This window comes from Pristiophorus japonicus, chromosome 20 (genome assembly GCF_044704955.1).
Source record: "Pristiophorus japonicus isolate sPriJap1 chromosome 20, sPriJap1.hap1, whole genome shotgun sequence".
Taxonomy (NCBI): Eukaryota; Metazoa; Chordata; class Chondrichthyes; family Pristiophoridae; genus Pristiophorus; species Pristiophorus japonicus.
In genome coordinates, this window is record NC_091996.1 from 71,684,014 (window position 1) to 71,699,465 (window position 15,452).

The window sequence follows — 15,452 nt, forward strand, 5'->3', positions numbered from 1 at the left end:
GCAAACACCCCCGCCCCTCCCTCCCCTCCGCAAACACCCCCGCCCCTCCCTCCCCTCCGCAAGCACCCCCGCCCCTCCCTCCCCTCCGCAAGCACCCCCGCCCCTCCCTCCCCTCCGCAAGCACCTCCGCCCCTCCCTCCCCTCCGCAAGCACCCCCGCCCCTCCCTCCCCTCCGCAAACAACCCCGCCCCTCCCCCCCCTCCGCAAATACCCCCGCCCCTCCCTCCCCTCCGCAAACACCCCCGCCCCTCCCTCCCCTCCACAAACACCCCCGCCCCTCCCTCCCCTCCGCAAACCGCCCTCGCCCCTCCCCTCCGCAAACCGCCCCCGCCCCTCCCCTCCCCTCCGCAAACCGCCCCTCCCCTCCGCAAACCGCCCCTCCCCTCCGCTCCGCAAAACACCCCCGCCCCTCCCCAAACGTGCCCCTCCCCCTCCCCTAACACGCCACGTGCCCCCCCCCCCCATTAATCATTATTTGTTTGGGGAGGGGGGAGGAGTAGGTGTATTACACTAAGGAAAAGTAGACAGGAGTGAGTGTGAGGCCGGAATGAAGCATACTCCTGGAATCAATCTCTGCCTGCAGCAATATGCTTGGGATAGGTGGTCAGAACAGTACGTTACTGGGGAGAAATGACAATTCCAGCAACAGATTCTAGTTCGAAGACTTTCGATGTGTGTTAACAAAAGACATATTCAAAACGTGAATGTATTTGCGATTAAAAATAGATGAACTCTCAGCTTCAAACTGAACACTTTCTAAACACAGAGCAACAGCAGGAATTCCCACTCCCAAGCCCAAACATGATCCCCGGCCCCAATTGGTTCGTTACCAGCACTATCTTTCTCATTCTCAAATCGATTCATTTCTGTGAATAATTCTGCATTGTTTTGTTCCTGCAGAAAAAAGTGGGAACACATTCTGGGATCACCCTCCAACTGATCCCATGGAACTCTTTGGGATCACCCTCCAACAGATAGAAACATAGAAAATAGGTGCAGAAATAGGCCATTCGGCCCTTTGAGCCTGCACCACCATTCAATAAGATCATGGCTGATCATTCCCTCAGTACCCCTTTCCTGCTTTCCCTCCATACCCCTTGATCCCTTTAGCCGTAAGGGCCATATCTAACTCCCCCTTGAATATATCCAATGAACTGGCATCAACAACACTCTGCGGCAGGGAATTCCACAGGTTAACAACTCTCGTGAAGAAGTTTCTCCTCATCTCAGTCCTAAATGGCCTACCCCTTATCCTAAGACTATGTTCCCTGGTTCTGGACTTCCCCAACATCAGTAACACTCTTCCCGCATCTAACCTGTCCCATCCCGTCAGAATCTTGTATGTTTCTGAGATCCCCTCTCAGCCTTCTAAACTCCAGTGAATAAAGGCCCAGTTGATCCAGTCTCTCCTCATATGTCACTCTAGCCATCCCTGGAAGAGGTCTGGTGAACCTTCGCTGCACTCCCTCAATAGCAAAAACGTCCTTCCTCAGATTAGGAGACCAAAACTGAACACAATGTTCCAGGTGAGGCTTCACCAAGGCCCTGTACAATTTCCGTAAGACCTCCCTGCTCCTATACTCAAATCCCCTAGCTATGAAGGCCAACATGCCATTTGCCATCTTCACTGCCTGCTGTACCTGCATGCCAACTTTCAATGACTGATGAACCATGACACCCAGGTCTCGTTGCACCTCCCCTTTTCCTAACTTACTGGAATTCTTTGAGGATATAACGAGCATGGTGGATAGAGGTGTACCGATGGATGTGGTGTATTTAGATTTCCAAAAGGCATTCGATAAGGTGCCACACAAAAGGTTACTGCAGAAGATAAAGGTACGCGGAGTCAGAGGAAATGTATTAGCATGGATAGAGAATTGGCTGGCGAACAGAAAGCAGAGTCGGAATAAATGGGTCCTTTTCCGGTTGGAAATCAGTGGTTAGTGATGTGCCACAGGGATCAGTGCTGGGACCACAACTGTTTACAATATACATAGATGACCTAGAAGAGGGGACAGAGTGTAGTGCAACAAAATTTGCAGGTGACACTAAGATTAGTGGGAAAGCGGGTTATGTAGAGGACTCAGAGAGGCTGCAAGGAGATTTGGATAGGTTAAGCGAATGGGCTAAGGTTTGGCAGATGGAATACAATGTCGGAGAGTGTGAGGTCATCCACCTTGGGGAAAAAAACAGTAAAAGGGAATATTATTTGAATGGGGAGAAATTACAACATGCTGTGGTGCAGAGGGACCTGGGGGTCTTTGTGCATGAAACTCTTTTAGAAACTCTTTTAGAAACTCTTTTAGAATCCCAAAAGGTTAGTTTGCAGGTGCAGCAGGTAATCAGGAAGGCAAATGGAATGTTGGCCTTCATTGCGAGAGGGATGGAGTACAAAAGCAGGGAGGTCTTGCTGCAACTGTATAAGGTATTGGTAAGGCCGCACCTGGAGTACTGCATGCAGTTTTGGTCACCTTACTTAAGGAAGGATATACTAGCTTTGGAAGGGGTACAGAGACGATTCACTAGGCTGATTCCAGAAATGAACCTTATGATGATAGATTGAGTAGACTGGGTCTTTACTCCTTGGAGTTCAGAAGGATGAGGGGTGATCTTATAGAAACATTTAAAATCATGAACGGGATAGACAAGATAGAGGCAGAGAGGTTGTTTCCACTGGTCGGGGAGACCAGAACTAGGGGGCACAGCCTCAAAATACGGAGGAGCCAATTTAAAACCGAGTTGAGAAAGAATTTCTTCTCCCAGAGGGTTGTGAATCTGTGGAATTCTTTGCCCAAGGAAGCAGTTGAGGCTAGCTCATTGAATGTTTTCAAGTCAAAGATAGATAGATTTTTAACCAATAAGAGAATTAAAGGTTACGGGGAGAGGGCGGTAAGTGGAGCTGAGTCCACGACCAGATCAGCCATGATCTTATTGAATGGCGGAGCAGGCTCGAGGGGCTAGATGGCCTACTCCTGTTCCGAATTCTTATGTTCCTATGTTCCTAATCTGCCACCATTCAGATAATATTCTGCCTTCCTGTTTTTGCCCCCAAAATGGATAACCTCACATTTATCCATATTATACTGCATCTGCCATGTATTTACCCACTCACCTAATCTGTCCAAGTCACCTTGCAGCCTCTTAGCGTCCTCCTCACAGCTCACACTGCCATCCAGTTTAGGGTCATCTGCAAACTTGGGAGATATTACACTCAATTCCTTCATCTAAATTGTTAATGTATATAGTAAAGAGCTGGGGTCACAGCACTGAGCCCTGCGGCACTCCATAAGTCACTGCCTGCCATTCTGAAAAGAACCCGTTTATCCCGACTCTCTGCTTCCTGTCTGCCAACCAGTTCTCCTTCCACGTCAGTACATTACCCCCAATACCATGTGCTTTGATTTTGTACACCAATCTCTTGTGTGGGACCTTGTCAAAAGCCTTTTGAAAGTCCAAATACACGACATCCACTGGTTCTCCCTTGTCCACCCTGCTAGTTACATCCTCAAAAAATTCCAGAAGATTCGTGAAGCATGATTTCCCTTTCATAAATCCACACTGACTTGGACCGATCTTGTCACTGCTTTACAAATGCGCTGCTATTTCATCCTTAATGATTGATTCCAACATTTTCCCCACTACTGATGTCAGGCTATAATTACCCGTTTTCTCTCTCCCTCCTTTTTTAAAAAGTGGTGTTACATTAGCTACCCTCCAGTCCATAGGAACTGATCCAGAGTCGATAAACTGTTGGAAAATGATCACCAATGCATCCACTATTTCTAGGGCCACTTCCTTAAGTACTCTGGGATGCAGACTATCAGGCCCCTGGGATTTATCGGCCTTCAATCCCATCATTTCCCTAACACAATTTCCTGCCCAATAAGGATGTTCTTCAGTTCCTCCTTCTCACTGGACCCACTTTCACTTAATACATTCGGAAGGTTATTTGTGTCTTCCTTTGTGAAGACAGAACCAAAGTATTTGTTCAACTGGTCTGCCATTTCTTTGTTCCCCATTATAAATTCACCTGATTCTGACTGCAAGGGACCTACGTTTGTATTTACTAATCTTTTTCTCTTCACATAATTATAGGAGTTTTTGCAGTCAGTTTTTATGTTCCCTGCAAGCTTCCTCGCGTACTCTATTTTCCCCTTCTTAATTAAACCCTTAGTCCTCCTCTGTTGAATTCTAAATTTCTCCCAGTCCTCAGGTTTGTTGCTTTTTCTAGCCAATTTATATGCCTCTTCCTTGGCTTTAACATTATCCTTAATTTCCCTTGTTAGCCACGGTTGAGCCACCTTCCCCGTTTTATATTTACTCCAGACAGGGATGTACAATTGCTGAAGTTCATCCATGTGATCTTTAAATGTTTGCCATTGCTTATCCACCGTCAACCCTTTAAGTATCATTTGCCAGTCTATTCTAGCCAATTCACGCATCATACCATCGAAGTTGCCTTTCCTTAAGTTCAGGACCCTAGTTTCTGAATTAAGTGTGTCACTTTCCATCTTAATAAAGAATTCTGCCATATTATGGTCACTCTTCTCCAAGGGGCCTCGCACAACAAGAGTGCTCATTAGTCCCTTCTCATTACACATCACCCAGTCTAGGATGGCCAGCTCTCTAGTTGGTTCCTCGACAGATTAGTCTAGAAAACATCCATAATACACTCCAGGAAATCCTCCCCCACCGCATTGCTACCAGTTTGGTCAGCCCAATCAATATGTAGATTAAAGTCACCCATGATAACTGCTGCACCTTTATTGCACACATCCCTAATTTCTTGTTTGATGCTGTCCCCAACCTCACTACTACTGTTTGGTGGTCTGTACACAACTCCCACTAGCGTTTTCTGCCCTTTGGTATTCCGCAGCTCCACCCATACTGATTCCACATCATCCAGGCTAATGTCCCTCCTTACTATTGCATTAATTTCCTCTTTAGACATAGAAGAAACATAGGAAAATAGGTGCAGAAGTAGGCCATTCGGCCCTTCTAGCCTGCACCGCATTCAATGAGTTCATGGCTGAACATGCAACTTCAGTACCCCCTTCCTGCTTTCTCGCCATACCCCCTTGATTCCCCTAGTAGTAAGGACTTCATCTAACTCCCTTTTGAATATATTTAGTGAATTGGCCTCAACTACTTTCTGTGGTAGAGAATTCCACAGGTTCACCACTCTCTGGGTGAAGAAGTTTCTCCTCATCTCGGTAACCAGCACTTCGCCTCCTTTTTCTCTGTCTATCCTTCCTAAATGTTGAATACCCCTGGATGTTGAGTTCCCAGCCTTGGTCACCCTGGAGCCATGTCTCCGTGATGCCAATTATATCATATCCCATGGAACTCTCTGGGATCACCTTCCAACTGATCTCATGGAATTGTCCGGGATCAGACTCTAATTCCTCCTCTGTGGTGAATGAGATAACATGGAAAGTGGCTCAATTCGAGCAGTTTTTAAAATGGTGTGATCTTGTGAACATCCCTCACCCACTCATGTTCGAGTCATTAAATTTTGTCTGCAGTAGTCTGACTGTGGGAGAACAAATCATCTTTGGACATCACAGTGCTAGCTTGTCTCAGTGGTGGCACACTCGCCTCGAGCTCGATGGCTGTGGGTTTGAGCTCTGCTCCAGACCTTGAGCAAATAATTAAGGCTGACACTCCAGTGCAGTACTGAGGGATTGCTGCACTGTCAGAGGTGCCATCTTTTGGATGAAATGGCAAATTGAGGCCCCGTTTGCCCTCTCTGGTGGACGTAAAAGATCCCACAACACTATTTGAAGAACAGCGGAGTTCTCCCGATGATCTGGCCAATATACATCCCTTTATCAACCTCACTATACAGACTATTAGGTCATTTATCTCACTGGTGTCAATGGGACCTTGCTTTGTGCAAATATCAGTGTTTGTCTACATAACAAGAGTGACTATACTTCAAAAGGTAAATGGTTGTGAAGCGCTTTGGATAGTGCTGAAGATACAAGGAGCATTTTACAAACACAAGTTTTTTTTTGGCAAATGGTACCTTGTTCCCTTATAATTCCATAAAATAACATCCTACATTATGCAGGGAGGAAAAAAAAAAATCACATGGCAAAATAGCATTTTGCAGAACACACACATCTAGTCAAAATGGAATAAACCCAGTAAATTTTGATTGAAAGCAATTTGAGCTTAGAAAGTCCTACTGCTGTGCCAAGTGTGATATTAAAGAAAGACCTACAGCTCATAGTTCTGGTCCTCAGTTTCGTGTTGTACGGAGAGTTCCTCCAGCGTGGCGTCGATATCAAGCTGATTGGTCTCCAGCTGCCTCAACAACGTCTCTCGCTGTGGGAAGAGGAGAGTCAGTGAACAGTCTAGTAAATAGGGCACCCACTTACCCACAATCCAGAGTCAACACAGATTACTCTTCAACTCCCCAGAATTCATTGTTCTGGGCAAATCTCTTGCACTCCTGGACTGGATACAAGAAAAAGCTCATCATTTGATAGGTGATCCCTTTCTCCATTGCAACCTTTCTCATTTCTCGCTCATCAATACCATTTTGTGCTGCTTTGACCTTTTCTCTCTTGTTCTGCTAAGCTCCAAATGCTCCATCATACGCTCTCTCCCTCCTGCCTGCATGCTCACTGTGGTGAATGCAAGACTCATCGCAGCGCCCCCAACTCTAACCCATTCTTTGCCAGGACTTCAAACCTGAAACTCCTCCCCTCCCTTGCCTTCTCCTACAACAGATAGGTTAGTGAATGGATAAGTGGCTGTACAATCCCAAGCTCTGCTGACTCACGGAGGTGCCCTGTCGGTTCTTTACCTGTGGAGTCAGCTGGGAGGGGAACATTTGAATCCAGCGCACACACACAGAGATGCAAGATTAATTAACAATGCAAATATCTATAAACTATAAAATGGTTTTAAAATATAAAAGATGTTTTAGAACCACAACAGAAAGACCCCCCTGGGCTCAGACAGGAGGGCGGCCTGTATGTGAAGGTTAGAACGGGCAGGACTAACTTATCACTCACGTGCCCGCATTCATTCAACCGCCACACACGGAACAGGAAATATGCCGTATATAAAATACAGGCTCAGCATGTACCTTTCGGTCCAGGTTACAGTAACACGGGAACAAAGACTAGTCCTCCTCAGCTGACAGACGAAGACTGTAATGCTTTGAGAGTTGGTCTCGGCTCCAGAGGTACCCAACTGATGCTGGCCGATGACACAGCCGCAAAGCAAGTGAAGTGACCCCTCGCCTCTCCTGGTGGTTCCACACCAACAACCAATGTTGCCTGTAATTCATACAACGCATGCACGGTGTTTACATTGAAATGCCGGCAAGCCGCTGAATGGGTTGCCTGCAGTGCTGCATGGCCGCCCAGCTTACAGGGAACATTGCCCACAACCCTCAACAACTTCCGTTTAGTGGTCGGTTTCCCTAATGTTTTGATTGAACATCACATTAAAACCCGGATTGAAGATGGTCCTTCATCCTGGCCATGAAGTGACTGACGCCAACCAACCAAAATCTTCCACTCCTCAAAGGAAGCAGCACGAGGATGAAACCTCAGTGCCATCATGTCCCAGAACAGATCGAACTCAAATATTGAGGGAGACCAAATATGGTTGGCTGAGGCTCAGAGCGTAGTGCTCTCACCCCCCGAGTCAGATGGTCGCGGCTTCAGGTCCCACCCCAGAGACTTGAGCACATAATTCAGACCAACATTCTCGTGCAATACTGAGGGAGTGCTGCACTGTTGGATGAGACGTTAAACCGAGGCCCCGTCTGCCCTCGCAGGTGATCGTAAAACATTCTATGGCACTATTTTAAAGAACAGGGGAGTTCTGCTCAGTGTCCTGGCCAATATTTATCCCCCAACCAGCATCACTAAAATCAGATTGGGGTTGAAATTTGCCGACTCCCCGTTTGGGGGCGGTCACTGAGGGGAGGTTGCTGTGCACAAATAGGCTGCTCCTGCGTCAGCACGGAATTCCTGCCCCAGCTGTGAAATTCCGTTATTCACCCCACACAGGAAGTGGAACGCAATGTCATGTGCTCCATTTCGCTTTGGGGCGGGTTCGGCAGCTCTCCACGGTCTCTCCACGTAGCGCTGGCACGTTTCAATGCTGCTCCCCTTCCATTAAAGGGGAGGAACACTGTGAACTCTGTGGGCCTTTTGAAGGCCTCCACTGGGCCACCAGGGCCAAGGGGTACCATGGCGGCAGCCCGGAACTGAGACGGAGTGCAGGGCTGCACGATCGCGGCCTGGACCCCACGAAAGGAGCGGCGACCGGCCCGACCGGTAAAGGGATGAAAAACAAAGATGGCAATGCGCGGTGCAGCGTACCTCCCTTTAAGGTTGGCCCCGCGATGGGTGACCGGCCCGATTTGTGGCCTGCGAGGCTGGGGCGAGCATTGCCAAATTCCGCCATGGGGAAAAAAAGGGGTTGCCGCACAGACCGATGATGTCATCGGCAGAGGCGCAATGGTCCAGGGCACTACCAGTGGGGGTGCGGCGTTACCGGTTTCACACCTCCGTAACTCCCACGCAATTTCATCCCCTCCCCCCAGCGAAACCCCTGGAGACGCTAATAGGAGGTGCAAAATGGGAATTTTGGCCCCATTATCAGTTCATTGTCACATTGTTCTTTGTGGGAGCTTGCTGTGCACAAATAGGCTGCTCCGTTTCCTACATTACAACAGTGACTGCACACTTCAAAAGTACTTCATTAGCTGCAAAGCACTTTGGAACATCCTGAGATCTGGAATGGCAATATATAAATACAAGTTCTTAATGTATGCAATGACTTCACCACCCAACATAAATGGTATCATCATGAAATGTCTGTGTGTACATTACATGGTGACATAATTGAGTGGTGATATCATCAAATACATATAAATTGGTGTCACCAATGGGATGTGTGGGATGACGTCACCAATGGGATGTGTGGGATGACGTCACCAATGGGATGTGTGGGATGACGTCACCAATGGGATGTGTGGGATGACGTCACCAATGGGATGAGTCTTGGCACCAATTCTTCAGCATTAAAAGCCAGGAAAAATTGAGGTTATTTAAAAGGACAAAATCAGAACAATATTGTTGTTTACTGATCCTGAAAAAAAATCGTAGAATTTACTTAGAAAATTGTAAATAGCAACGTTAGTGCTCCCTCATTAAACTCATCTATAAATCTAATGAAAAACATGGCCCTCAGCATTGCAAAAGCTTTTCCCTTCTGCAGGTCGAAAAACAAGTCTGTTTTTCCATGCTTGCTGAGAGAGGGAACACAAAGGCAGAGGCTATTAATAGCACCGGATAGGAAAGACTGTAGTCCCAAGGCACAGTGATCTGTGGCAGTGTTTATCATAACTCTGGAACATTATACACCGTACTGTCAACGACACACAATACTGCTCCGGTGATCAGATGTCTGTGTAATATTCGGAGGCTAACAAGGTGGGTTCAGTATGCTGAGCCGGACATTACAGAAAATCACATTTTACCCTTAAATCAGGATTGTGTGTTTAACTGTGGTGCTTGGGGCTGACACACCGCGTTGATGCACTAGCAGGCAGTGCTTTCAAGTGAGGACCACCAAGCTTCAGCCCAGCTCCACTGCAATTCCTCCAGCAATGGTGAGCAGTGAGGTGCATTTTCTAGAAAGCCAGCGACACCTAAAGTAGGTCTCACATCTTTAGGAAGTCAAGCTGGTTCACAGGCTTCGACAGCCCAGGGAGCCCCAGTTAGTCATTGGTGTTAATAAGCAACCAATGACAGTAACAGCAACAACAGTACATCACACTGCAGCCACAGCACAGTTCACAGCTGAGCCAAGTGACCCGGACTAACAGATCCATCCATTGTTAGAGACCTTACAGATAACAATGTAACAGGAGCCGTACTACCTGTGAAATATTTATCCACCTACACAGAATACAACAAGTATCAGATCCTGCACTGCTGACCTACTTCATCAGGCTTTAGAGCTGACCTTCTCACCAGTCCTCTAATTATCTAATTCTACCAAAATAGAAAGCTTTGTTCGTCCCAGTCCAGTCCCAGTACGTTTGAACCTATTTCACGCTCCTATTAAAACACAAATACACAGGATATACAGCACAGAAACAGGCCATTCGGCTCAATCAGTCCATAGAAACATAGAAAATAGGTGCAGGAGTAGGCCATTCGGCCCTTCGATCCTGCACCACCATTCAATAAGATCATGGCTGATCATTCACCTCAGTACCCCTTTCCTGCTTTCTCTCCATACCCCTTGATCCCTTTAGCCGTAAGGGCCATATCTAACTCTCTCTTGAATATATCCAATGAACTGGCATCAACAACTCTCTGCGTAGGGAATTCCACAGGTTAACAACTCTGAGTGAAGAAGTTTCTCCTCATCTCAGTCCTAAATGGCTTACCCCTTATCCTTAGACTGTGTCCCCTGGTTCTGGACTTCCCCAACATCGGGAACATTCTTCCCGCATCTAACCTGTCCAGTCCCGTCAGAATTTTATATGTTTCTATGAGATCCCCTCTCATCCTTCTAAACTCCAGTGAATACAGGCCCAGTCGATCCAGTCTCTCCTCAGAGGTCAGTCCAGCCATCCCAGGAATCAGTCTGGTGAACCTTCGTTGCACTCCCTCAATAGCAAGAATGTCCTTCCTCAGATTAGGAGACCAAAACTGAACACAATATTCCAGGTGAGGCCTCACCAAGTCCCTGAACAACTGCAGCAAGATCTCCCTGCTCCTATACTCAAATCCTCTCGCTATGAAGGCCAACATACCATTTGCCGCCTTCACCGGCTGCTGAACCTGCATGGCAACTTTCAATGACTGATGTACCATGACACCCAGGTCTCGCCTTTTCCTAATCTGCCGCCATTCGGATAATATTTTTGCCACCAAAGTGGATAATCTCACATTTATCCACATTATACTGCATCTGCCATGCGTTTGCCCACTCACCTAACCTGTCCAAGTCACCCTGCAGCCTTTTAGCATCCTCCTCATAGCTCACACTGCCACCCAGCTTAGTGTCATCTGCAAACTTGGAGATATTGCACTCAATTCCTTCATCAAAATCATTAATGTATATTGTAAAGAGCTAGGGTCCCGGCACTGAGCCCTGCGGTACCCCACTAGTCACTGCCTGCCATTCTGAAAAGGACCCGTTTATCCCGATTCTCTGCTTCCTGTCTGCCAACCAATTCTCCTTCCACGTCAGTACATTACCCCCAATACCATGTGCTTTGATTTTGCACACCAATCTCTTGCGTGGGACCTTGTCAAAAGCCTTTTGAAAGTCCAAAAACACCACATCCACTGGTTCTCCCTTGTCCACTCAACCAGTTACATCCTCAAAAAATTCTAGAATATTTGTCAAGCATGATTTCCCTTTCATAAATCCATGTTGACTTGGACCGATCCTGTCACTGCTTTCCAAATGTGCTGCTATTTCATCTTTAATAATTGATTCCAACATTTCCCCACTACTGATGTCAGGCTAACCGGTCTATAATTACCAGTTTTCTCTCTCCCTCCTTTCTTAAAAAGTGGTGTTACATTCGCTACCCTCCAGTCCATAGGAACCGATCCAGAGTCAATAGACTGTTGGAAAATGATCACCAATGCATCCACTATTTCTAGAGCTACTTCCTTAAGTACTCTGGGATGCAGACTATCAGGCCCCGGGGATTTATCGGCCTTCAATCCCATTAATTTCCCAAACACCATTTCACGCCTAATAAGGATTGCCTTCAGTTCCTCCATCACTAGACCCTCGGTCCCCTAGTATTTCCGAAAGGTTATTTGTGTCTTCCTTCGTGAAGACAGAACTAAAGTACTTGTTCAACTGGTCCGTCATTTCTTTGTTCCCCATTATGAATTCACCTGAATCTGACTGCAAGGGACTCACGTTTGTTTTCACTAATCTTTTTCTTTTCACATATCTATATTCACATGCCGGCATTTATGATCCATTCGAGCCTTGTCCTGTCTTTCCTCATCTAACTATCAGCATAACCCTCTATTCCCTTCTCCCTCATGTGCTTATTTCATCATCATCATCATCATAGGCAGTCCCTCAAAACGAGGATGACTTGCTTCCACGCCGGAAGCGGATGAGTTCACAGGTGTTTCAATGATATTCCGGATCCCGAACTACATCCTGAAGGGTGGAAGACGCCTGTGCGTGGATTTATTTTTTAACGTGTAGTGGCCGCTGCACACCAGCCACCACACAGGCTTGACAGAGCTAGGTCTTGGTCCAGTGGCAAGGATTAACCAAGACGACTGGAGATCAGCTCTGCTGCACGGACCTAGCGCGTGCACACATCGCAGTGTGGGCTGGCCCGTTCTGTCCCTGGGCCCTCGCCTCTTCTGTGTCCCAAACTCTCGCCTCTCCTGGGTCCCGATCACATTCCTCTACAAACTCTTGCCGCTCCTTGGTCCCGACCTCGCCACTCCTGCTGTACCTGCCTGCACTGTATCAACTGTCTCCCTCCTGCAGCAGCACGCGCTGCTCCCTGCAGTGGTATGCAGTCGCACGCTGCTCCCTCTAATGGCCCCGGCCTGCTGATGGTCTTGCAGGCCGGGACCGTGCCGATTTCTGGGTTTATTCTTATTTAGCCTCCCCTTAAATATATCTATACTGTTCACTTCAACCACTCCCTGTGGTAGCGAGTCCCACATTCTCACCACTCTCTAGGGCAAAGAAGTTTCTTCTGAATTCCCCATTTGATTTCTTGGTGATTATCTTATATTATCTTATATTGAGGGCCTCTGGTTATCCTCTTCCCCACAATTGGATTCTCTCTCTGTGTCTACTCTATCAAAACCTTTCAGAATTTTAAAGACCTCCAATAGGTTACGACTCAGCCTTCTCTTTTCAAGAGAAGACAGACCCAGCCTGTTCCTCCTTTCCTGATAATGTGTACCCTCACATTACTGGTATCATCCTTGTAATCCTGTTTGTACTCTCTCTAGTGCCTCTATATCCTTTTTATAATATGGCGACCAGATCTATACACAGTACTTCAAGTGTGGTCTATATAAGTTTAGCATAACTTCTCTACTTTTCAAGTCTATCCCTCAAGAAATAAACCCTAGTGCTTGGTTTGCTTTTATATGGCCTTGTTAACCTGTGTCGCAACTTTTAGTGATGTGTGTTTGTACTCAGAACTCTCTTCGCTCTTCCACCCCATTTAGATCTGTATTTTCCAAGTAATAAGTGACCTCCCTATTTTTCTTACCCAAATGTAAAAGCTCACATTTATCTGTGTTGAAATTCATTTGCCAATTATAGGCCCATTCTGCAAGTGTATTAATGTCCTCCTGGAATTTGTTGCAGTCCTCCTCAGTATTGACTATCCTCCACAACGCCCCCACCCCCTGCAATTTGGTGTCATCTGCAAATTTAGATATTGTGTTTCTGATTCCAAAATCTAAATCGTTAATATAAATTGTGAACAACAATGCTCCCAGCGCTGATCCTTCCCACTTCCCGCCACTCTAAACAGCTACCCTTACCCCTACTCCCTGCTTTCTGTCTTGAAGCCAACTAGTTATCCATTCTCCTACTTGTACCCTGACTCTGCATTCTCTGACCTTGTTCAATTAGTCTATTACGTGGCACCTTATTGAAAGCCTTCTGAAATTCGAGATAAGTTACATCTATTGCATTGCCCTTACCTAGTCTCTCCATTACCTCTTCAAAAAGTTCAATGAGGTTGGTCAAGCAAGACTTTTCCCTTTGAAATCCATGCCGACTATCCATGAATAATTTTTGGTTTCTAGATGGTCTTCTATTTTCTCCTTTAGTAGGGATTCCATTATTTTTCCTACCACTGATGTTAAGCTGACTGGTCTATCATTCCCTGGACATGTTCTATCCCCCTTCTTAAATATAGGTATTACGTTCACTATCCGCCAGTCCTCTGGCATTACACCTTTTCTAATAAATTATTAAATCTCTTCCCTTATTCTTTTAAAATGCGCGGATGTAATCCATCTGTACCAAGGGTTTTATCCAGTGCAAGTTTGATTAGTTTATTTAATATTTCTCCGCTTTTTATTTTAGATGCAGTTATCACATTTCTAATATCATCCGATGTCATGTCCACCTGTTCTGTCTCCCTGGTAAATACTGAAGCAAAGTAATTATTTCTGCCATTTCACTAATCGCTGCCCATGATATTATCCTGTCCATTCCTTAGTGACCCTATTCCCATCTTGACTTTTCTTTTTTTAATTTATGTGCCTGTAAAATATTTTACTATTTTGTTTTAAGTTCCTTGATAATTTAATTTCATACTTCCTCTTTGCCTTCTTAATCATTTTTTTGAGTTCTCTCCTAATCTCTTCGTGTTCTCCCTCGTCATGCTCTCCCTGCAGTCCATGTACTTAATGGGCTTGAAATCCCAGCCTCCCCAGGTCCGTACGGAGTGTGTACAGACCCGGGAAGGCATCACAAAAGCCGGTTTTCGCTGTGCATTGCGCATGTGCCAATAGATAGCTTTTTCCATTAGTCAAGTTCTGGTTTGACAGATCCAACGCATCTCAGCAGTAAAGACATTCGCATGGGCAAGATTGCACTATTTGCCCATCTCTTGCTCAGTGAATGTCCTTAAAACTCTTGCGCCTGGTAAAAACAAATGCATAGCCTACTTTTACCAGCGTAAGAGTTTTAAAACAAATAAAAATAAAATGTAAGACCATGGCTGATCTGATCTTGGGCTCAGCTCCACTTCGCTGCCTGCTCCCCATAACCCTTCACTCCCTTATCACTCAAAACTCTGTCTATCTCTGCCTTAAAAATATTCAATGGGGCAGAGAATTCCATAGATTTACAACCCTCAGAGGAGAAATTCCTCCTCATCTCAGTTTTAAATGGGCGGCTCCTTATTCTGAGACTATGGCCCCTAGTTTTAGATTCCCCCACGAGTGGAAACATCCTCTCATCTACCTTGTCGAGCCCCTGCAGTATCTTATATGTTTCAATAAGATCACCTCCCATTCTTCTAAACTCCAATGAATATAGGTACAACCCGCTCATCCTTTCTTTATAAGTCAACCCCCTCATCTCCGGAATCAACCTAGTGAACCTTCTCTGCACTGCCTCCAATGCAAGTATATCCTTCCTTAAATACGGAGACCAAAACTGTACGCAGTACTCTAGGTGTGGCCTCACCAATACCCTGTACAGTTGGAGCAGGACTTCCCTGCTTTTATGCTCCATCTCCCATGCAATAAAGGCCAACATTCCATTTTTCTTCCTGACTACTTGCTATACCTGCATAATAACTTTTTGTGTTTCATGCACAAAGACCTCCAGTTCCTCTGTACTGCAGCATTTTGTAATTTCTCTCCATTTAAATTATAATTTGATTTTTAGTTTTCCTGCCAAAATGGATAACCTCACACTTTTCCACATTATACTCC

The 15,452-nt window shown here is 46.0% G+C and overlaps 1 protein-coding gene across 2 annotated transcripts in view; it reads right to left on the minus strand.

Annotated features, from left to right (window-relative positions):
* LOC139232561 (rab-like protein 6) overlaps nt 1-15,452 on the minus strand; it is a 114,245-nt gene that overhangs the window by 31,922 nt on the left and 66,871 nt on the right. For both annotated transcript variants that reach the window (XM_070862986.1, XM_070862985.1), the window contains one exon: nt 6,227-6,330. In XM_070862986.1, coding sequence (XP_070719087.1) covers nt 6,227-6,330 — 104 coding nt within the window. The remainder of the gene's footprint in view (nt 1-6,226; nt 6,331-15,452) is intronic.